This window comes from Erinaceus europaeus, chromosome 6, assembly GCF_950295315.1.
Source record: "Erinaceus europaeus chromosome 6, mEriEur2.1, whole genome shotgun sequence".
NCBI classification, from domain to species: Eukaryota; Metazoa; Chordata; class Mammalia; order Eulipotyphla; family Erinaceidae; genus Erinaceus; species Erinaceus europaeus.
The window spans coordinates 68,070,549-68,093,905 of NC_080167.1; the positions used below are offsets into that span (position 1 = coordinate 68,070,549).

The 23,357-nt window shown below is 49.3% G+C and overlaps 1 protein-coding gene and 1 non-coding gene across 3 annotated transcripts in view; one reads left to right on the forward strand and one right to left on the reverse strand.

Annotated features, from left to right (window-relative positions):
- The first annotated feature begins 413 nt into the window (after positions 1 to 413).
- The window catches only part of TP53BP2 (tumor protein p53 binding protein 2), a 61,860-nt gene continuing 38,916 nt past the window's right edge, over positions 414 to 23,357 (forward strand). Inside the window, exon 1 of one of the 2 annotated variants that reach the window (XM_060192442.1) lies at positions 414 to 567. In XM_060192442.1, coding sequence (XP_060048425.1) covers positions 523 to 567 — 45 coding nt within the window. In that variant the 5' untranslated portion in view covers positions 414 to 522. Of the gene's footprint in view, positions 568 to 4,430; positions 4,703 to 23,357 lie in introns of those variants that run through there. The other variant, XM_060192443.1, reaches the window with a different exon arrangement.
- Positions 3,337 to 3,527, reverse strand: LOC132539212 (U2 spliceosomal RNA). Its single transcript, XR_009550504.1, has one exon. It is a non-coding gene; the product is annotated as a U2 spliceosomal RNA (small nuclear RNA).

Below are 23,357 nucleotides of genomic sequence, written 5' to 3' on the forward strand. Positions count from 1 at the left end.
TCCCGCCCTAGCAAAGCACATGCTTGTGTGCGACAGGCAGCAGGAGAACTGTGCGGAACTTCCCCCCTAGGGCTACAGAAAGGAGACCCAGGCCTTTAAGGCTTCGTGAACCGTCTTTGGGACAAGCCAGCCGGTCAGATCCAGGTGAACTGGGCCTGAAATGGGCTCATGCAATGCTCCCAAGTGTCAGAACTACGCTTCTGTGTGAGATTTGTGCAGGCCGGTACCATTCACCAAGCCTTGCTGTCCTCCTGGTCCCTGACAGTTTGCCTGGCAGCCTGGACTGGCCCCACCCTCAAGCTGGTAATGACCTGTCTGAACCGCCTCCCATAACCAGCACACACACAACCTAACCACTCCTGAGCAGTTGGCTGGGCGCTGCTTCCTCTAAGCTGCCCGTCCAGCTGGCCACCTCTGCTCACAGTGCTTCTCCGGACACTTCCAAAAGTGGGGACACACTAGAATACTTCTGCATGGGGGGTGGAGGGGCGTGAGAAGCCAGAAAAGTCTCGAATCTGAAGGATGACAGGTGCCCTCCGTGAATCTGTGGGGGGACTCCAGCCTAAGGTAAGAGCTGGGGGGGGGGGGTTCTAGTGGGATGCAGCCAAGGACAGGGCTGGCAATTTGTCCTTGTCACCCCTGGCTTATGGGCATCACTCTGCTTGCTACCTTGCCTCTAGTGTGGCTTCAGATCCCTTCTCTTTGGGTTTGGCCTGAGTTGACTTCAAAGCACACTGGGTGATGACAGCCTGCAGAACACTCCACCTGCTCCTTTGGACAACGCTGCTGCGTGCGCGTGGGAGGCTTTGGACTTTGATCTTGGGCGGGCCTGGCTTGGACGGTCATCTTGGATGTTTCATCAAAGCTGTGTGGCCTGCTCTAGTCACTCTGGTCTCTGTCCAGGGGCTTTGGATTTGCTCCTTTAACCTGTGACCCACTCTCCTGAGGACAATCTGTCCTTGTCATTTGGCTCTGTTCAAATGCCAATCCTTCTAAGAGAACTTGCCGGGCGGCCATTTTTAAAATACACCCCTCCCCTACACCGACCCCACTATTTTCTTTATCACCATCCTCAATTAGAAGAAAAAAATTGCAGCAGTCGGAGGAGGACCTCATCTTACTTTGACACCACTGTGTTCCTAGAGTTTAGAATTACAACTAAGGTAGGGCGTACACATCATAGTGTGCAAGGACCCGGGTTCAAGCCCCCAGTCCTCACCTGCAGGGGGGAGGCTTCACAGTTGGTGGAGCAGTGCTGCAGGTGTCTCTCTGTCTCCCTTCCCTCTATGTAAAAAATTAAAAGAAAGGAAAAAAGAGAGGGGGAGAGAGAGAGAGAGGCAGGTAGGACTGCACGTAAGTCATACATGATATTTAGAGTGAATCTTTATTGAAAGAATCAATGAGTTGGTATATCTTTTTAAAATTTTCTTTTATTTTTTGCCTCCAGGCTGATTGCTGGGGTTCGGTGCCTGCACTATGAATCCACTGCTCCTGGAGGCCATTTTTCTTCCTATTGTTGCCATTGATATTGGACAGGACAGAAAGAAATCGAGAGGGGGAGAGGGGGGAGAGAAAGACAGACACCTGCAGGTGTGCTTCACTGCTTGTGAAGCAACCCCCCTGCAGGTAGGGAGCCAGGGGCTCGAACCTGGATCATTACACTGGTCCTTGTGCTTTGTGCCATGTGTGCTGCGCTACCGTCTGGTCCCCCTTAAAAAAAAATTGAATAGAGACAGAGAGAAATTGAGAGGGGAGGGAGAGATAGAGAGGGAGAGAGACAGAGAGACATCTGCAGCCCTGCTTCACCACTTGTGAAACTTCTCCCTGCAGGTGGAGACCAGGGGCTTGAACCCAGGTCTTTGTGTTAACCGGGTGCACCACCACCTAGCCTCATGAGTTGGTATCTTGAAGTCTTCATTTTCCCCTCCCTAAAATGGAGATCACGGCATCTCCCTCTTGGGTTAGTGAAGATCATATGAGGAAGCTTTGTGAGGGGCTTATCGTGGTGCTTGGCATACAGCAAGAGTGCCATCAGTGGTGGCACCTGTACCCTCCTTTGAAATTTATAAGCTTGTCCAGGGTGCATTTAAGGAAGCTTTGTTGAAATGAATACAATTTCCTACTCAGCTCACGAGTTGTCTCCCGAGAAGGACTTTCTGGACTGTCCTCTCCTGACATGGGTGTCCCAGTGGGGACTTCAGTACATGTGACGGCTCTCATGTGCTCACAGGTGGACTTCCTGAGCTGAGCTGCATTTGCACTTGACCCTGGCACTAACCCCAGGCCTCCCAGTACTCACAGAAGTGCTGTGAGTAGGATGGTGGCATAGTGACTAAGCAACAGACTTTGTACTCAAAACTTTTGGCTTCCGACCCTCACTTCTACAACTCCTTTACTGTAAAACTTCTGATAAGCCACTTGCTCGCTCTGTGCCTCAGAGGCCTCCTCATTGAATGATCATCACAAAGTGTCGATGTCACAAACACGGTGACAGATTCTCTGCACACAAGTCTAGTCTTCACAGTTCTCCCAGTTAACTCGTATTCATGGAATTGTGTCTCCTGCCAGGCCTTGGTCTATAGTAGGCATCCAGTAGTGTTTTATTGGCTAAAATTGTGATGTTGCATTGAAAAGACTTTCTTTGTAAATGGAAGTATTCCTTATTTGTTTTGCATAGAGAGAGATACTGAAAGCTTCCTTTAATGTAGTGGAACTTTGGCTCAGATCTGGGCCTGTGCATAGCACACTATTCAAGTGGACTATTTCACCAGCCCCCAAGCACGGACACAGAAAACTTGGAGCTACTGATCCTTTGTAATAAATAGGTGCAAGCAAGCATGCCTTACTTGATTTTCCTGATTTAATGTGTTATAACTAGACAAAATAAAAAAAGCATATACTTGCATTACTTTTTCAACAAGGGTAAGAAGAAGAAACAAAATAGTAACTTTAAAAAAAATATTTAACTTATTTATTCCCTTTTGTTTCCCTTGTTGTAGTTATTATTGTAGTCTGTCTTTGTTGTTGGATAGGACAGAGAAATGGAGAGAGGAGAGGAAGACAGAAAGGGGGGAGGGAAAGACAGACACCTGCAGACCTGCTTCACCGCCTGTGAAGCGACTCCCCTGCAGGTGGGGAGCCGGGGTTCGAAGGGGGATCCTTACGCTTTGCGCAACCTTGTACAACCTGCGCTTAACCCGCTGTGCTACAGCCTGACTCCTCAAAATAGTAATTTAAAAGATACTATTTCCTTCACTAAACACACTGGTTTTAAGTTAAACAGCTATACACTTCGCTGCATTTTAAAGTCTATTTTTGAACCTCAATTTTCCCCCAAAGGGGTGCACCGTTCCTGGAAGTACTGCAATACCAGGTCGATGCGTGGAGTGGACGGAGCAAGCCCCTATTCCAACTCCTAGCTCCAAAAATCCATTTAATATATTGTCCTCGGATAGAGGACGTATCAGATATTAAACTGATAAGAACAGATACTACACTTGATCTTAGCCAAAAGGCCGAGAAGCGATACTGAGCTCTAAATCCTCGCGGGTCCCCCCTTCAAGTCACCTCTATTTCATTTATGGTGATCCATCTGCACTCAGTCCCGATCTCCCTCCTTTGCTTCTTTGGTTCAATTATAAGATTTACTGGACATAATGTTTGCAGGACGGTCACTTTTCCTCTCTGTTTGTGGAAAAGACCTTTTCTACGCGATGGCGCTTGATGGTTGTTGAAGGAGGCTCCAATTTCATTTGCATGCCCCGCCCACTCATGCGTGGCCAGGGCGGAGCGCGCGCAGTAGCTACGGAGGCTTTTCTGCAAAATTCAAATGCAATTCAAGGGGTTTAAGGATGGGTTGCCAGAAGGGTCTGCCCGGATTTTCCCGGAAAAAGATGGATTGCTGGAGTCGCTAGAAACTTCCTGCCTCTATTTGGTGACCTGTATCCAGAATTGTTTGGATGACTGTGAGTCATGTAGTCTTTTAGGCTGGAGCTGAGATAAGTAGGTTATTATAGGTGCTAAATAGTTAGCTTATGAGCTGTACGCTGCCACACAAAGGATTCTTGTTTTGCCAGAATGGGCTGTTTCTAGGCTCAGAGAATCGTTCATTTTCAGGACGATTCTTCATTTTTCTTTTATTTATTGAATAGAGACAGAGAGAAATTCAGACAGAAGGGACAGAAGGGGCGATAGAGAGAGAGAGAGAGAGAGAGAGAGAGATACAGAGACACACCTGCAGCCCAGATTCAACATTTGTGAAGCTTCCCCCCCACCCCTCCGGTCCCCAGAGCCCCGCCCCCTGCCCTCATAGGTCCCGCCCTCCGGGTCTTACAGCCCCGCCCCGGCCCTCAGAGCTCCGCCCCCCGGGCCTCGCGGCTCCCCTCCCCCAGGCCCCGCCGCCTCCGGCCCCCGCGGACAGGGGCGGAGCTGGCGCGGGTTGGTGCTGCCGGGCCCGGCTCAGTTGGTTTCGGAGCGGAGGAGGGAGCGCGGTCGTCGCGGGCGCTGAGGAGACAAAGCGGCGTCGGGGGCGCGGCGCGGGGCCCGGGTCAGAGCGTCCCAGGCCGGAGGGGACCCGCGGAACGCCCCGTCGCCGCCGCCGCCGCCGCCCCGCAACAGGTCGGCCGCCTGCTCGGGCGCCTCCGCTCGCTCGGGGCCGCGGGTGGCCGCCGCCTCGATGCGGTCGGGCCCCACAATGATGCCGGTACGCGGGCGGGGCGCGGGGGCGCGGGGTCTGCTCGGCGGGGCGGGGCGGCGCGGGGCGCGGGGCGCGGGGCGGGGCCCAAACTTCGCGTCGCGCGGGCGGTGCGGGCGCCGGGCTGGGGGCTGCGGCCGGGGTCGTTCCCGCCCCGTCCCGGCCCTCGGCGTGCGGCCACTCGGACCCAGGTCATCCCGGGGGGGGGGGGCTCGGACCCAGGTCTCACTCGGGGGGGGGCTCGGACCCAGGTCTCACTCGGGGGGGGCTCGGACCCAGGTCTCACCCGGGGGACTCGGACCCAGGTCTCACTGGGGGGGGGGCTCGGACCCAGATCTTACTGGGGGGGCCTCGGACCCAGGTCTCACTCGCAGGGCTCAGACCTAGGTCTCACTTGGGGGGGGGGGCTCCGACCCAGATCTTCCCTGGGTGGGGGCTCGGACCCAGGTCTTTCCTGGGGTGGCCTTGGACCCAGGTCTCACTCGGGGTTGGGGCTCGGAGCCAGGCCTTCCCTCGGCTCCCCAGGGCTCCCAGATCCCCCTCTGCAGCTGCACGGCTTTTGGGGGGCTCCTCCGGACCCCCAGACTACACCCGCTCTGGGGGCTCTCCAGACCCCAGATCTTCCCCTGCAAGTGCATCGTTCCTGGGGGGTCTCCTCCACCTTCCTGCCTCCCCTCCCCCTGCAGGTGCAATGCTCTGGGGGGGGCTCCCTGGGAACCCCAGATCCAGCTGCTCTTGGGGGCCTCCCCCCGCCCCCGAGCCCCCGCAGGTGCACTGCTCTCGGGGCTTCCCCAGCCCCCTCCGCAGGTGCCCCACTCTGGGGGTCTCCCCTGGACCCCCAGCATCCCCCGCTGGTGCACCGCTTTTGAGGGGGGTTTCCCCAGCACACCAGCCCCCGCAGGGGCTGGCGGCGGTGCCCCCAGGGTGGGTGGGGGTCTACCAGCCCAGGGGACAGGGGCACTTGCCGGGTGCCCTTGGGTGACTGACCCCTCCCCTCCAGGACACTTGCAGCCCTGGGCTGGACACAGGACCGGTGGGTCACCAGCTTGGGCAGGGGGGGCCTTCCGGAACTGGAGAAACTGGGAATCTGCCCTTTCCAGTACTGTCTGTCATCCCGCTTTAGTTTAACACTGAGTTGGGGTCAGGCTGGTGATGACCATTGACATGAGCTTTAACCTTTAAACCAGACACCGTGCATCAGGCGAGCTTTTTGTTGTCATTTCTTTCTTGTGTTAATTATTTTGTTCCTTGAATTGGCGCTTGTTCTGGAATTAACTTTTGCTGGTGGCGGGTTTTTTCCTCATAGTGGGAGGCAGGACAAGTGGTAGTTACAGTGACAACTTACCGGGAACAGCATGATTAGTATGGAATAAACGGGGTCGTGTAGCAGAGTGGTCATGCAAAGAGACTTTCATGTCTGAGGCTCCCAGGTCCTCAAACACTGTAAGCCAGAGCTGAGCAATACTTTAGTGAAAAAGAAAACAGAATAGAAGAAAGAAGAAAAGATAGCCTCGGAATGGAGACTGATGCTTGAATACACTTGGTGGTGGTGAGATCCACATGATGGCATCAAGATGCCCATTTTACACCCACCCCTCCGAGGCTGACCCTGGCTCCCTTGATTTGCTTCTGGAAAGGCGCTGAAGATAATACTATGCTGTTTAGACCGGCTTGCTTTTCAAACACAGAAATAAGTTACATTTGTTCCGTCACTAAGTGATGTTTGTCCCTAAGTGATGTTCGTCCCTGTGGGACTTGAAGTGATAATTGGACCCAAATCTAGAAGGGAAAGGCGCATTTATTACTAAAAATAAGTAGGTAAGTGCCGAGAATCACAGCAGAGATAATGAGGGCGTCCTGCAGCCATGGGCGTGATAATTACACTCTGCCAGATACCCGCCAAGTTAGACTCTCTGCTCCTGTCATGTTTCTAAAACTTGGTGAGGTGAGACTCAGTAATTTTTCATACTCCCCCCCCCCCATTGATTTATTGAGAGTGACAGAGTGAAAGAAGAGGGGAGAAGAGACCAGAGTGCTACTCAGTTTTGACTGCCTGAATTCTTTCCCCAGGCTCTTCTACCTTATTCATCTTCATTTAAGAAGGGATCATTTGTAGTTTGAGAGGCTGACTTCGTGGTGAGCTCCTGCCATTGTAATTGAGTAGCAGATAAGGGAAAAATAATTAAACGAAAAAGTCTGGGCAAGCAAAAAATAGCTCCGTGGAGCAGTGCTCCTGTTTTGCAGAGTCCTTGCAAGCCACTTTCCGGCCTAGCCCCACCACATGGGGGAAGCCTTGCCTCTGTGGTGTCGGCCCCTCTCTTTTTCTGTCTCTCACAGAAGAAGTCTGGCTGGAGAACTGAAGCTCCAGTGACGACAACAAAAAACAGAGAAACAACCAAAAGAAGCCACTTCAGCTGTTTAAAAATAGCAGCTGTCTTTTCATTTGTGAAATAGTGTAGTCATACAATTTTTTTTTTTGAGCATCACCCTGGCATGTACAGTGCACAGTGCTCTAGGGTCCAGTGCTTTATCCATTGTGCCACCACCTTCTAGGATGCGACATTCACTTTTTATGAACGATCTCGACCAACTTCACACATTGATAATGCTGTTTAACTTTATACAAAGTTGGGCCAGCTGCCACTACAACACTTAAGTTCAAAACCAAAACAGGAAATTCCCCTGACCCAAACACTGCAGTGCAGACAGAGGAGGCCTCGGATTGGGCCTGCGTGTCACTGGGAGGTGCCATGGTGTTGGCACGTGTGGCCGACCAGGGTGGACGTGTCCTGTGTCTGTGCTGCCAGTGTCGTCGTTACCAGACACCTGCGCTTCTGTGTCACTAATGAAACCAAGGAGTGGAACTTAAAACATGAGTTTTCTTCCTTCCTTCCTTTCTTTTTGGTTTTTGTTTTCTCTGCCACCAGGTTATTGAATTCACTGTTCCTGGTGGCTGCGCCTTTCTTTCTATGTTATTTGCTATGATGGAGAGAGACCCAGGGGAGGGATGCAAATAGAGAGTGTGAAGCTTCCTCCTTGCAGGTGGGGAGCAGGGGCTTGAACCTGAGTCCTTGTGCCTTGTGCTTATTATTGTGTGTGCTTAAACAGTTGCTCCACTGCTTGCTCCCCTAAAAAGTTCATTTTTGTTACAGCTGAGTAGCCGGATGTGTCTGGTGATCACTGTATTGGACCAAAGAATGACTTCCCGTCCCTATCACACATTTACCACTGCGCATGTGCATTAATACTTTTTTAAAAAAATTTATTTATTCCCTTTTGTTGCCCTTGTTTTATTGTTGTAGTTATTGAAGTTGTTGTTGTTGGATAGGACAGAGAAATGGAGAGAGGAGGAGAAGACAGAGAGGGGGAGAGAAAGACAGACTTCTGCAGACCTGCTTCATCCCCCCTGCAGGTGGGGAGCCCAGGTTCGAACCGGGACCCTTGTGTGGTTCCTTGGCTTTGCCATGTGTGCTTTACCCGCCACGCTACTGCCTGGCTTCAGCATTAATACTTTAAATGAAATAGCAGTGCCTTCTTTATCTCTACTTACTTGGCTAATGGTTTTTCTAATATTTACTGCTCTGTTTAAAGGAATTTCCTTTCTTTTTTTTTTTTTTTTTTAAATATTTTATTTATTTATTCCCTTTTGTTGCCCTTGTTGTTTTATTGTTGTAGTTATTATTGTTGTTGTTGTTGGATAGGACAGAGAGAAATGGAGAGAGGAGGGGAAGACAGAGAGGAGGAGAGAAAGCTAGACACCTGCAGACCTGCTTCACCGCTTGTGAAGCAACTCCCCTGCAGGTGGGGAGCCGGGGTTCGAACCGGGATCCTTATGCCGGTCCTTGTGCTTTGCGCCACCTGCACTTAACCCGCTGCACTACAGCCCGACTCCCAGGAATTTCCTTTCATACCCTTAAGTGGACAATGTACACAGGAAGATGGTAGACTACTTTTTACTTTTATTTTTCAATAAATCTTTTTATTTATTTATTCCCTTTTGTTGCTCTTGTTGTAGATATTATTGTTGTTATTGATGTCGTTGTGGTAGGGCAGAGAGAAATGGAAGGAGGAGGGGAAGACGGGGGAGAGACAGACAGACACCTGCAGACCTGTTTCACCGCCTGTGAAGCGACTCCCCTGCAGATGGAGAGCCAGGGGCTCGAACCTGGATCCTTACACCAGTCCTTGCACTTTGCGCCACCTGTGCTTAACCTGCTGCGCTACCGGCTGACTCCCGGCTACTGGCTGACTCCCCAATAAATCTTTTAAAACTATTTATTTTTGATATGACTGAGAAAAGTTGAGAGAGGAGGGGGAGATAGAGAGGGCGAGAGAAAGAGACATCTGCAGCATTGCTGTACCACTTGTGAAGTTCCCCCACCCCTGCCAGCTTGAGCCCTGATACCTGCGCATGCGTGCTCCACCACCGTGTCACTGCCTGGCTCCCTGTGATAGCATATTTTAAAAAGTTGAATTGACTGATTTAATTTTAAAATTAAAAATTTTTTTTTTCTCCTTTTGTTGCTCTTGTTTTTTATCATCATCTTTATGGGTGTTGGTGTTGTTGGATAGCACAGAGAGAAATGGAGAGAGGAGGGGAAGACAGAGAGGGAGAGAGAAAGACAGACACCTGCAGACCTGCTTCACCGCCTGTGAAGTGACTCCCCTGCAGGTGGGGAGCCGGGGGATCAAACTAGGATCCTGATGCCAGTCCGTGGGCTTTTAACCATGTGCGCTTGACCTGTTGCACCAAATCCCGGCTCCCTTAATTTTTAATTTTATAGCATTTTATCTCTTAGTTCTGTAGGGGCATCATAATTATTTCTAGTTGTCATGTGATGTAAACTGGTATCTGTATGGGTTTCTATTTTAATGCGTATAGGGCAAAAAATTGGGAGGGGGGCCGAGTGGTAGCACACTGGATTAAGCGCACACTGTGCGAAGCCAAAGACTGGCGCTAGGTTCCCGGTTTGAGCCCCCGGCTCCCCACCTGCAGGGGGGTCTTTGCACAGGCCGTGAAGCAGGTCTGCAGGTGTCTTGTCTTTCTCTCCCTCTCTCTGTCTTCCCCTCCTCTCTCCTTTTCTCTCTGTCCTATCCAACAACAACAGCAGTGGCAACAGTAACAAGAAGGGCAACAAAATGGGAAAAATGGCCTGCAGGAGCAGTGGATTCAGAGTGCAGGTACCGAGCCCCAGCAATAACCCTGGATGCAGCAAAAATAAAACAAACAAACAAAAAACTGGGACAATGTGGTTTTTCTTTTAGAAGTTTAATGTCTGGCAAATTGGTATCTACTCAGAGTAATGAGGTGAAACTCATGGAGTTCTATAGTCCAGCAGCTTAACTTCTGCTTTTATACTTGTATGATTTCCATGGAAAAAGCTAGTTGTATTTAAACCTATTTTCCAAACTGAAAGTGAGTTTTGGAACTAAAAGACAGTCAAGTTTAGATTTGGAACATTGTATTTATGTGGTTGTTCTGTGGACTGAAAGAATCCTTTTCTTGTTGTCGTTGGGTAGTAATGCGACAAGTTAGCTTAGGTCTTAGTCCAGAATAAAGCTTAAGGTTGGTTTTCTGTCTTCATAGAATTTTAATTCTCATGGACTGTTGAGCAGATCATCTATTTAAGAATGATTATCTATTACTTTGAGACATACAATTGATTTCCCCCTCTCATATTAATTAACTACTGATTTATATGTCTACATTTTGCTAGGAGTGTACATAAACACCATTCCCACCACCAAAGGACTGTGAACCATCCCTCCCGCCCACTCCCACCCCCCACTGGCCCAGGAAGCTACATGTCTACCCCTCACCACTGGGTTTTTACTTTGGTGCCCTACTTGCAGATCATCTATTTAAAAAAATGTGCAGAATATCTCACATTTCGTGTGCTGTGGTGAGTTGCTTTGCCTTGTGACTTCTGCCATATTAATTAAAAGCTGACAGGCATTTTAAATTTTCTGCATTTTTACCTGTTTCCGAGAAACCTGATTTAGACTTTATAAAGAATATACACGCTGGAGCATATTTGATTTTATTATTTTTTTCTTTATTGCCACCAGGGTTCTCTGGGCCTGGGTGTCCTCGAGACAGATCCACTGCTCCTGGCACCCATTTTTTTCCAGGGCTGTTTTTTTCACATACCACCTCTTCATCTCTACTTTCTCTAAGAGTAGACGGAAAACAATAAACAAAACCTCTCTTTCTGGAGCTTTTAAGGAACACTGTAGACCTTTATCTCTTTTGGCAGTTTGCCCTAGTGTGTGACACTCCTTACAGCCTTTGTAAGGAAGGCTTAGACTGAGCTGCCCTTCATGCCCCTGTGCCGACCAGCCTCGTCACAGCTCAGACAGGGCACTGCCTCTGAATCGGTATGTGTGGGCGTGCTTTTGACCTTGTCTGTTAGAAACCTTCCCAGTCTTTTGAAAAGAGTTGGAGCAGGGTACCAGTTAGGAATTGGTGTTCGTTTCAGCTCATACCCTGTTCTCAAGTCACATTATTTAAATACTTGGTTATTCATGCTGTTCCACAATTGAACAAAACATTTGTCTTAAACCAGATGAGAAAGAAAACAGATAACAAACCATTTCAACCCAACGTTTCAAACTGCGTGGAACATGTGCTTAGGCTGGCGTGGGTGCATGACATTAAAGTTTTGTGTTTGATTTGGAGCAAGCTGAGGAGAGGTTTTGTCATTAGGGGCATTGTGCATTTGGGAAGCGGTGATTCTCAAGACAGTTTGCGTGCTGGCTTATCTCAAGAATATTGCCAAAGAGATGAGAATTGGAAGCCTAGTTTGACCTTGTACAGGAAGTATAACTTCATAGACTCAGCAAGTCTGGTGATTTTCAGTTTTTTCTATATAACATTTACTCAAAAACAATGTATTTGAATGATATATTAGTAGAATCAGATTTTCATGGACACTGTTCACTTGATTAGCAATTACTGAACTTACATATTGTAAGTTATTATTATGATTATTTTTTAATATTTATTCACTTTTGTTGCCCTTGTTTTATTGTTGTAGTTATTGTTGTTGATGCTGTCATACAGGACAGAGAGAAGTGGAGAGAGGAGGGGAAGACAGAGAGGGAGAAAGACGGACACCTGCAGACCTGTTTCACTGCTTGTGAAACGACTCCCCTGCAGGTGGGGAGCCGGGGGCTCGAGCCAGGATCCTTAACGTCGGTCCTTGCGCTTTGCGCCACGTGCGCTTAACCCACTGTGCTACCGCCCGACTCCCTGTAAGTTATTTTTTAAATGATATGTGTGTGTTTCCCCACCCCCGCACTGCTCAGCTCTGGCTTGTGGTGCTACAGGGGATTGAACCTGGGACTTTGGAGCCTCAGGCATGGAAGTCTCTTTGCATCATCATTATGCTGTCTCTCTCCCCCCCCTTTCTTTCTTAGTCTGCACTGTGCCCAGTGCTTTGGTTTGGTCATCACACCTATACCTGTATTTACCCTGAGAAGTGGATCTTCCCATTCTCATCCAGATGATGAGTGATTTAAGACTCAAAGCATTTCAATACTTTGCTCCTAGATACTCATTAGAAATGAGATGCTAAGCAGATACTCTGTTGAAGATGGCCACGCCAAGATCAGATTATTTTTTATATTTGATACGACAAACAGCTGTATTCCTTGGGATAATGATGGCTTCAGTTATTACTTTTCAGAGCATAACTGCGATTATTTTTGAAGTCACAAAAGAAAAAGGTCTCCTCCTTTATTTAAATCTAGCCTGGGTGGACGGCTGTAAATGGCTCTCCAGCAGGTTTCGAATGATAGGGAGCGATTACCTTACCCCGTGCAAGGAAACTTCACAGTGACAGTGTTTTTTCTGCCTCCAATTTCCGCCTAGATGCCAGCTGTCGCACCTGCAGAGATGTGAGGGTGTTGGGTGAGCTCTCTTTAGATATTTATTTATTTTTTTAATTTTATTTTTTATTTTTATTTATTATTTTTTTTCTTTAGATATTTTTAAACAGGGCTTGGGAGGTGATGTAGGAAAGAAAGGGTCGCAGAAAATGATGGCTCTTCGTTCTTCTCATTAACCCATTGCACTGCGGCCGGTGACCAGTGCCTGTTCAGCCGGGACCTCGTGAGCGTTCGCCATGTTCCAGGCACTGCCAAGAGGTGGGGGTACCGGAACAGATACGTTTCCAGGGAACTTGTGCTTTTGATTGTGCATGGCAGTGGTGGGGGTGGGTCTGGATGGTGGAGATGGAAACCAGAAGTGTGAGTGGAACGGCTGGGGCGTGATGTCTCAGCCTAGAGTGAGGAGCGGGGCCTGGAAAGACTACCTGTGGGGCGTGTGTGTGCATGTGTATGCATGTGCGTGTGTGTGTGTGCATGTGTGTGTGTGTGCAGGCCGAGCTCCTGGGTGGGGGGGAGCAGAGGCCTAAGGCCCCTGATGCCAGAGCTCAGTGAGCAGAGGGGAGCCGCAGGATGGAGGGAGAGTTGCGTGGGGGCTTTCGTGGACCTGGGGCGGAGTGGCTCTTGGTGGCAGGGCCAGGAATGTGGTTGCCACAGCAGGAAGAGCCCCAGGTGTGACCCGGTGAGGCAGAGCCAGTCTGATGGACTGTGCAGGCAGGCGCCAGAGTGGCTTCTGCTGCCTACAGCTTTCAACACAGACTCTGTAGGCAGACACAAAGTGTCTCTCCTGTCCGGCCCAGTGGGTTCGCCCTCTGTGTGTGTCAGTGATGTGTTGTCATCCCAGCACATGCAGCGGCGTGTGGAGACTAGGGAGAGAGTTGCGGTTTAAAACCCAGCCTCTACCAGGGAAGAGGAGTGAGCCCGAGAGCGTGCTGTCCCCGCTGTGGCCCTGGCTTTTCCAGTGGAGAAGATCTGCTTCCCTGCCACCATCTGCGCTGCCCACTGGACCTCTTCCCCTCTGTGCCCACTTGGCTTGGCAGCGCTGCTGCACTGAGAACTGACGTGGCCTTTATATCGGTCCAGCGGTGGCTGCCAGGTGGCCCTGCCTCTGCCCGTGTGTGGTCATCTTCCTGAGTGTCTTGCCCTCCAGTCTGGAGTTTCGGAGCACTCTGAAAGGGAGTGGTGGTTTTCTTTCCTGTTCTCCGGGCTGGCATTCTGAGCCCCTCCACGAGGAAGTTGTTGCCCTGAAGTTCTTGCCCTGTGTGCAATTGTTGGCAGGGTGCAAACCAGCCCTTTCCTCCTCAGGGTTCTAGCACTCAGTGCAGTGTTTGCCACACACTCTCGCTTGAGTAAAGACATGCTGTCACTTTTGATTTTCTCTCGTAAGGATAGTTCTCATCATTGAAACTTGTTTGTAGTATTGGTTTTTTAGCTTTCTAAAAAAACAAAACAAAACAAAACAAAACTATTTTCTGAGTGGCTGTGGCTGTGACAGACAGACCAGAGCCCTGCGTCAGCTCTGGCACATGCCCGCGGCCTGCCGTCCTGCGCTGCCACTGAGCACTCTCCCCGGCCCTCTGCATTGGCTTGAAGCATTGCACACACCTGAAGCCTTTGAGAGTGGAGGGACACTTCCACAGCAGAGAGCAAGGGGGAAAGACTGCGGCCAGAAGTCTGCACTGATCCATCACGGCTGGCCCTTTCATTTACAGTGCTCAGTAACTAAAAGTGAAAGGCTGAGTGAAAGTATCCAGCAGTACCTTCATGGAGGGTAAGTGAGGCACGAGCTCCCAGAAGCCACCGCTCAGTGTAGAAGGGAGCACATGGCATTCAGCTCGGGGCTGGGCAGGGCCGGTCTCACAGATGCTTAGTGCTTTGACTTCGTTTCTGTGCGACAGGTATTGAAAGCAGAGTGTTCCTAAGGCCAGTTATTTTGGAGGATGTATTTTGGAATTCAATCTATCTGATTTTTTTTTTTTTTTTTAGAGGTTTAGTTATTCATTAAGGAGAGAAGCAGAGCGTCAGTCTGGCACTTGTGGCACTTGGGGTTGAACTCAGACCTCACACTTGAGGACTCAGCGCCTTATCCACTGTGCTGCCTTCTGGGCCATGAAACTTGTCAAAATCAAGCTTCTAGCATGGTTAAAAAGTTATCCCAGACCACACAGAATACTTTGTTATTCTCATTGGAGATAAAGTTTGCTCTAGAACTATGCCGTGCGCTTATGTATAAATGCTTCTCGAGTGACGAGGGCACTTGTGTCTGTCGCAGTCGAGTCTTCTGGTAACGGTCCCATATTCCGTGGAACGTTGACTTGGAGGACTACATTGTCAGTGCAGTTGGACAAACATGCACGGCATTTGCTGTGTGGTGTAAGAATAGCATGTTGAAAAAAAAAAAAAAGGGGGGGGGGTCGGGCAGTGGAGCAGCGGGTTAAGTGCACGTGGCGCAAAGCGCAGGGACTGGCATAAGGATCCCAGTTCGAGCCCCCGGCTCCCCACCTGCAGGGGAGTCGCTTCACAGGCGGTGAAGCAGGTCTGCAGGTGTCTGTCTTTCTCTCCCCCTCTCTGTCTTCCCCTCCTCTCTCCATTTCTCTCTGTCCTATCCAACAACGAACAACATCAACAATGGCAATAATAATAACCACAATGAGGCTACAACAACAAGGGCAACAAAAGAGGGAAAAATGGCCTCCAGGAGCGGTGGATTCATGGTACAGGCACTGAGCCCAGCAATAACCCTGGAGGAAAAAAAAAAAGAATAGCATGTTGGGAGACGGAAGAAAATGAGAGGCAACAGAGCTCGTCCTACAGGAATTTAGAGACCTGCACCTGTGGTGCGAGGGATTCTCAGAGAAGCAAAGAGCAGGTTTCTTTCTGGCTTGAAATTTGAAGTGTGTGTTTGAGGGAACGTGTGTGTGTGTGTGTGTGTGTATGTTGGGGGGATGGGTCAGTAAGCATCTGTCAGTCATCTACAGGCTGCCGGTGACTGAGGAGCTCCTGGGAGCAGGGAGCAGGGAGCAGGGAGCAGGGAGCAGGATTTTCAGGTTTCACTTTGGGTGCTTTGAGTTTGTATTTCTGGCACAGAGCATTTGACATACGTTTTCTGCCTTAATATTTTTTCCTTTTGTTCTTTTTGTTTTGTTTTATTTAGTTTTTTTTTTAAATTTTGAATTTAATTTTATATTTATTTATTTATTTCCTTTTGTTGCCCTTGTTTTATTGTTGTAGTTATTATTGATGTCGTTGTTGGATAGGACAGAGAGACATGGAGAGAGGAGGGGAAGACAGAGAGGAGGAGAGAAAGACAGACACCTACAGACCTGCTTCACCGCCTGTGAAGCGACTCCCCTGCAGGTGGGGAGCCGGGGGCTTGAACTGGGATCCTTATGCCAGTCCCTGCGCTTTGTGCCACCTGCACTTAACCCACTGAGCTACAGCCCGACTCCCCGTTTTATTTAGTTTTTAACATCTTATTTATTATTGGATAGACAGAGAAATCGAGAGGGGAATGGCAGATAGAGAAACAGAGAGACACCTGCAGCCCTGGGTTCTTGAGCACTGTGACGTGTGCACTCAACCAGGCGCGCCACCACTCGGCCCCGGTCTTAATATGTCTTATGGTTGAATTCCCTGAAACTCAGACTCTGTGATTAGAAATGCTGGTGTGTCTGAGTCTTGCTGTAGTCCTGCGCTTGGTGTATAATGGTTCGGAACAGTTACTGTGCAGTGTGCGGCCTAACAGGGTGGCACTTATCTGTTCGACAGGGAGACTGGCAGCACACTGGGCATTGCCCTGGTTTGCTGTTCGTCTCTGCTTAATCTCTCTGCAGTGTCCCTAGGCTCAGAGGTGGATCCCACCCAAGGGTTTCCAGGTCAGGAGGGCTGGGGGGCTAGACTTTCTGCTTCTGACAAGTCCCCAGGGGGTGCTGATGCTGTGGGATCCTCTGACAGGCTGGAGGAGGGCTTCTCTCTGAGGGAAAGGTGTTCCCCGAGAGGCTCCAGAGATCACTTTGGGCTTTCTCTCACACAGGGAACGTGGGAAAGAAAGGACTGCCGACAGTGGGTTGACCTGAGCATCACTTGAGAGTCACGGGCTCCTCTCCACGAGCAGCTGTGATGTCTCTTTCTCTCACCTCGCCCCCTCCCTGCCCCCAGCTGGGTTTGATCGCATCACTCACACAGCGCTGTCTAGGCAGCCAGCGACCTCGCAGCCTTGCCAGTCAGCCATCAGCTCTCAGCACTCGCTTCTGAGGCCTCTGGCCTCTGCCGAAACAGTTTCTTGACTTGGTTTCTGGTACACCAGACTCCTCTGGATCCTCTCCTACCCTGCCCTGCCCTCCCTGACTCTACCCTTCTCTTTATTTATTTTAGTGGTGAATCTTTCTGTTTCCTTTCCTGGATCCCCTGGGGTTGTGTTTGGCCAACTCAAGGCACAGCCCTCAGCTTCTTTCTTGTCCCTGGCTGTGCCTGACCTCACCCAGTTTCATGGTTTTAAGTGCCTCTATCTGCTCATCTCTTAATTCTATCATCCCGGTCAGACTTGTTTAGTAAACAGCCTCTCCCATCTCCACTTGGCTGTCTGCTGGGTGTCTCAGATTTAACACGAAGCCCCTGTTCCTCATGCTTCCTTCAGCCTGCCCCTCATCTCAGTGAACTGTGCCCTTCTTTCTTGACCCAGTCACTAAGACAACAAACTTTGGCTCACTTTTACATCCCACATCCTATCATCAAGCGCCTCTTGCTGCCTCTGCCTTCAGCATAGAACTCCAGCTCAGCCATCCTACTTATGAATTGGTTTTTGCCAGCTGGGTTATTGCTTGGACTCAGTGCCTGACAACGCCACCATTCCTGATGGCTGCTTCCTTCCTTCCCTCCCTCTTCTGCTACCCCCTCCCTTCGCCTGTCTCTCCTACCACTTTTTTTCTTGTGGTGGAGGCTAAGAGGCGGAGAAGGAGAGAGAGTCAGGAGGTGAGACACCTGCAGCACTGCTGTATTACTTCTGAAGCTCCTGCAGGTAGGGAAATGAACCTGGATCCTTGCACATAATGATGTGTATTATTTACTTATTTATTTGTTTATTTTCCTTTTCGTTGTCCTTTTTATTGTTGTTGTAGTTATTACTGTTGTCACTGTTGATGTCGTCATTGTTAAGTAGGAGAGAAATGGACAGAGGCGGGAAGGCAGAGGACAGAGAGAAATGGAGTGAGGAGGGGAAGACAGAGAGGGGGAGAGAAAGACAGACACCTGCAGACCTGCTTCACCGCCTGTGAAGCGACTCCCCTGCAGGTGGGGAGTCGGGGGCTCGAACCGGGATCCTTACGCCGGTCCCTGCGCTTTGTGCCATGTGCGCTGAGCCCGCTGACGTGTATCTTACTCAGTGTGCTACCATCTGCTCTTCCTTCCTCTTACTATTATTTTAAAAATGTTTTATTGTCTGTATTTGTTTATTGGATAGAGACAGCCAGAAATGGATAGGGAAGGGGTGATAGAGATGGAGAGAGACAGAGAGACACCTGCAGCCCTGCTTCACTGCTCATAAAGCTTTCCGCCTGCAGGTGGGGACCGGGGGCTCGAACCCTGAGTGCTTGTGCATTGTAACGTGCTCTCAACCAGGTGCGCCACCACCCAGCCCCTTATTATTTTTTAACCAGCCTTACTGTTAACCTGTAGCAGCCTGTGTTATCATTGTATCACAGTTTGTGTGCTACATTTCCTTTTAATTGGTCCTCCTAGTTTATTTACATAGTAGCTAGAGTGATTTGGAAAACAAAACAGAATACAGCCACAGAAACCATTTCTTCACCCCTTCAGAAACATCCAGTGACTTTTATTTTTTTGAGTATGGTTCTTATATCGCCATTTTGAAGGATGGCTCTTGGCATATCTGTAGGTTAACTGTGCAGCCGTTACCACGTGACTTCACATGGGGAAAGAAGTCCTGTACCTGCTAGCAACTCCTTCCGGTCACTACTCGACTTTCCCTCGAGTGGCCTTGACCCCGGGCCTCCTGCCTGTCTGTTCCTCCTGGCAGCTGGACTCAACTTCTTCCATCCATGAGCTCTGGGAAAGCCACAAGCTCCTAGGCCCTGGCCTCTTGAATTAAAGTCCACACTCAGGCAGTAGCGCAGCGGGTTAAGCGCACGTGGCGCAAAGCGCAAGGACGGGCGTAAGGATCCCACCCGGTTCGAGCCCCCGGCTCCCCACCTGCAGGGGAGTCACTTCACAGGCGGTGAAGCAGGTCGTCAGGTGTCTGTCTTTCTCGCCCCCTCTCTGTCTTCCCCTCCTCTCTCCATTTCTCTCTATCCTATCCAACAATGACAACAACAATAACTACAACAATAAGATAACAAGGGCAACAAAAGGGAATAAATAAATAAAAATCTTAAAAAAAAAAAAAGTCCACGCTCTGCTCTGACCTTAGAGTCAGCGGTTCTCCCCTTGTGATCTCTGGATTGGCTGTATGAGTGCCACACGGGGCCTTGTTTGAAATGCAGGATCTCAGGCTCCACATGCAGTGAGTCAGAAGCTCTGAGCTCTGGTGGGGCCCAGCAGGCTGATTAACAGTCCTGTCAGTGCCAGTCTGAGGGCCAGCGCCCCACAAGGCCTGCGTCATCGCCTGCGTCATCTGCCCCCACTCGCCCCTGAGGGAATTTCCTGTAATTCTCTTCCCTTGCTGCCTTCACGCCGACCTTCCCCTTCTGCAGAGGGGCCAAAACGGGCGCCGTGACCTCCGCCAAGGCCCAGGAAGGCTGCAGCTGCTGAAGCCTTTGAGCTGGTGGTCTCCCGTGGGCCTGGGCACCCTGTGCCCTCTGCTTTGGCCCAGGAGGCCGACGGGTGTCCCTTGTCGTCTGGCTCCTAGGCTGCTGGGAGGGAGGGGGCTGGCCGGAGGTGTTTATTTTGTCCGGCTCCTTCTCTACACAGAAAACACTAAAAACCCTCTTGAGTTTGGCACAATGGGGCACGTTAGCTATGTGAGAAAACAAAGATTTCTGCGCTGGAATTTAGACCTACGACTAAGGAAGAGCATGTTGAAGTCTTGCTGGGAAGTTGAAAGCATCACGCCCCAATTCTGTCCGAGTAGCTGTGTGCCATGCCTTCATCTGTACCCTGGGGAGGGGGGTCCGAAGGGCAGTGGGGCTGCCAGAGTGACTGAGTGACTCATTCACAGACTCACTGCCACTGCGAGCTTGCTGCCTGCCAGCCGCTTCTCGGTGCCGCTGAGGCTACGATGGAATGAGGACCAGACACTGGCATGTGTGTGTAGCTAACCCAGCGGAAACGACTTAAGGAGAAGCGTAGGGAGTGTACTCTGCCGAGGCGAGACATGAACGTGCTGGCGGCATGCTTGCTGGGGGTAGAAGGAAGGCAGGGAAAGTTGCACTGACAAGGGAGCCCTCTTCCCCAGACTCGCCCTTAACTGGCGATGTTGCCTCTCATGAACACCTGAGGGACGCACTAGCTTTAGAGACTCTTATTTTGAAGATGAGGCGGAGCTCCAGAGAGGTGACATTCCTGCCCTCCGCAGTCTAATGATTAACAGACCTGGGGGTTAGGACGTCACCGTGCAGGCCCAGCAATGAGGACTTGGGCAAGACTCCTGCGGTCTCCGTAAGCCGATCTCCATGCCGGAAAGGCAGAAGTGGAGTCAGCGCATGCTTTGGACATTCATAGCTTTGTTAAGACTGTGGTTGTGCCTTGGGGAGAAAAGAATCTTTATATATATTCTTTATTTTCCCTTTTGTTGCCCTTATTGTTTTTCATTGTTGTTGTTATTATTGGTGTCGTTGTTGTTGGATAGGACAGAGAGAAATGGAGAGAGGAGGAGAAGACAGAGAAGGGGGAGAGAAAGACAGACACCTGCAGACCTGCTTCACCGCCTGTGCAGCGACTCCCCTGCAGGTGGGGAGCCGGGGGCTTGAACCGGGATCCTTATATGCTTTGTGCCACGTGCGCTTAACCTGCTGCGCTACTACCTGACTCCCGAGAAAATACCCTTAAAGAGAAACACATCTCATCATTCTTACTTGTATTCTGCTTTTGAATAACCCAAGCTGTTGTTTTCAAGGAAATGGAATAGAACAGTTCTCTATTAAGGTTTGAGTTATAGAGGTTAAATAGGACATTTCCTAATATATTCTGCTGTGAGGAACAGCTTAAAGAGTAGAGAATAGATCAGGCGATTAGGATTGTACTCTGACCCCCTTGGGTTAGTAGCCAAATAGATCACTCCCCCACTTTTGTATTTTTTTTAATATAATTTTTTTTTTTTTAAATTTTAGCCAGAGCACTGATCAGCTCTGACTTATGGTGATGTGGGGGACTGAAGCTAGGACTTAGGAGCCTCAGGCATGAGAGTCTCTGCATAGCCATCATACTATCTACCTCCCCTTTATATTTGTTTACTGTGGACAGAAATAGAGGGAGCCTGAGAGGGGATGGGGAGATGGAGAGAGACACTTACAGTAAGTACTGCTTTACCAGTTGTGGTACATCCCTCTGCAGGCGGGGGCCGGGGCCTTGAACCGGGTCCTTGTGCACTGTAGCATACACTCTGCTAGGTGTGCCACCTCCCACCCCCAGTAAATCACTTTGTTTTTTCTTATAAAGAGAAAGCAATATTTGCTCTGTATGTCTGAGAGTTGGTGTAAGCTTCTGAGACACTGTGTACACAAGGTGATGTTCTGTGTATTGTCTTCTGTAATGACCTTGTATTTGTTGTCAGTGTTCTTAGTATGTAAACTGTATATTCAGTATTTCTGTGGCAGAATTAACACCTCTAAGTCTCATATATGCAATGAAGACAGTTACTATGTCTCTTTTTTTTTTTTGCCTCCAGGGTTACCGATGGGGCTTGGTGCCTACACTGTGAATCCACTGCAACCGGAGGCTGTTTTTTCCCTTTTGTTGCCCTTGTTGTTTATCATTGTCGTCATTGGTGGATAGGACAGAGAGACATTGATAGAGGAGGTGAAGACAGAGGGGGAGAGAAAGACACCTGCAGACCTGCTTCACCGCTTGTGAAGCGACCCCCCCCCCACCGCAGGTGGGGAGCTCTGAGGTCCTTGCGCTTCGCATCATGTGCACTTATCCCACTGCGCTACCACCCGACCCCCAGTTACTTTCTGACATGATAAACTTCAAAAAAAAAAGTTTTGGTGTGGGTGCAAAGTATGGAGAGAATGCAAATTGGTTATCTCCCGTCTGTCAGTATGTTGTATGTATATTTTGCCAGAGCACCCAAAGAGGGGTGGAATTCTGTGAGCTTTGTTTGTTATTTTTTTCAAGTGGTTTTGTCAAGGTCTCAAGAATTTTGTGTAACAATTTGAAGTGCTGCTTACTTGGCTATGTTGAGGCCAAGAACAATTGTATCATTGTGAAGTGGAGCTTATCAGAAAGGGAAAGCCCTGCTCTAATCAGCTCATCTGGAAACCACGGTCGTCTTTCCTAAGTCTTGGGCATGGTTGCGGCATTGTCTGCTGGTCCAGTCTGCTGGGTCCCTTGCAGTGTCGTGCTTGCCTGTGTGAGTGAAGTGGAGCCATCCATTGCTTTCAAAATGCCTGGTGCTGGCATGGGGTGTGTGTGGGGGACTAGAAAGACCCCCAGGGGCTGAGCCCTCCACTCCCAGTCTGATCAGGTCCTGATTTCTTAACCAGATAGATTCCAATTATCCTCCCTGATTCGGGACTGCTCCTTTAGTTTCCTTTCGGTAAAGACTAGCCTAATGCCACTCTTGTTTGTTGGGGGGTAATGGGCAGAAGGGAAGCTGGAAGTCCTGATACATGTTTGATTTGGACAGAGGAGCTGACGGAATTGAATGGACATTGCTGGCTTTTAATTTTAAATATTCTGCTGGCTTGGATGGCTGTATATGAAGTCAGGTAAAGTTTTAGCATAACAGTCATTACTACTTAACCCTACAGGGACCAAGTGGTGCCTCACTTGGTTAAGGGCGTATGTTTCTGCTTAACCCTACTGGTGAAGCCTTGTGCTTTAGAGCAGGAAAAGCAGGCATTTAATATGAATAAAACAGGCTTATTTCTTATTCTTATTTATTTTTTTAAAAAAATTTATTTACTTTTTTCCTTTTTGTTGCCCTTGTTTTTTTTTATTGTTGTTGTAGTTATTTTTTATTGTTGTTGATGTCGTCATTGTTGGATAGGACAGAGAGAAATGGAGAGAGGAGGGGAAGACACAGAGGCGGAGAGAAAGACAGACACCTGCAGACCTGCTTCACCGCCTGTGAAGTGACTCCCCTGCAGGTGGGGAGCCGGTGCTTGAACTGGGATCCTTAAGCTGGTCCTTGTGCTTTGCGCCACCTGTGCTTAACTGGCTGCGCCCCCGCATGACTCCCCTATTCTTATTTAAACCATTGCACTGCTCAACTCTGGCGTATGGTGGTATGTGGGATTGAATCTGAGATCTGGGAGCCTCAGGCCTGAGAATGTTTGCATAACCATTATACTAGTTCCCTTGTTCCATATATATATATATATATATATATATATATATATATATATATATATATATTACCAGAGCATATTCAGCTCTGGTTTATGGTGGTGCAGGGGATTGATCTTGGGGCTTCGGAGCCTCAGGTATGAGACTTACTTTCCATAACCATTATGCTATCTACCCTCTGCCCACTTATTTATTTATTTATTTATTTATTTATTTATTATTCTTTTTTTCTTTTTTTAAAATATTTATTTTATTTATTTATTCACTTTTGTTGCCCTTGTTGTTTTATTGTTGTAGTTATTATTGTTGTTGTCGT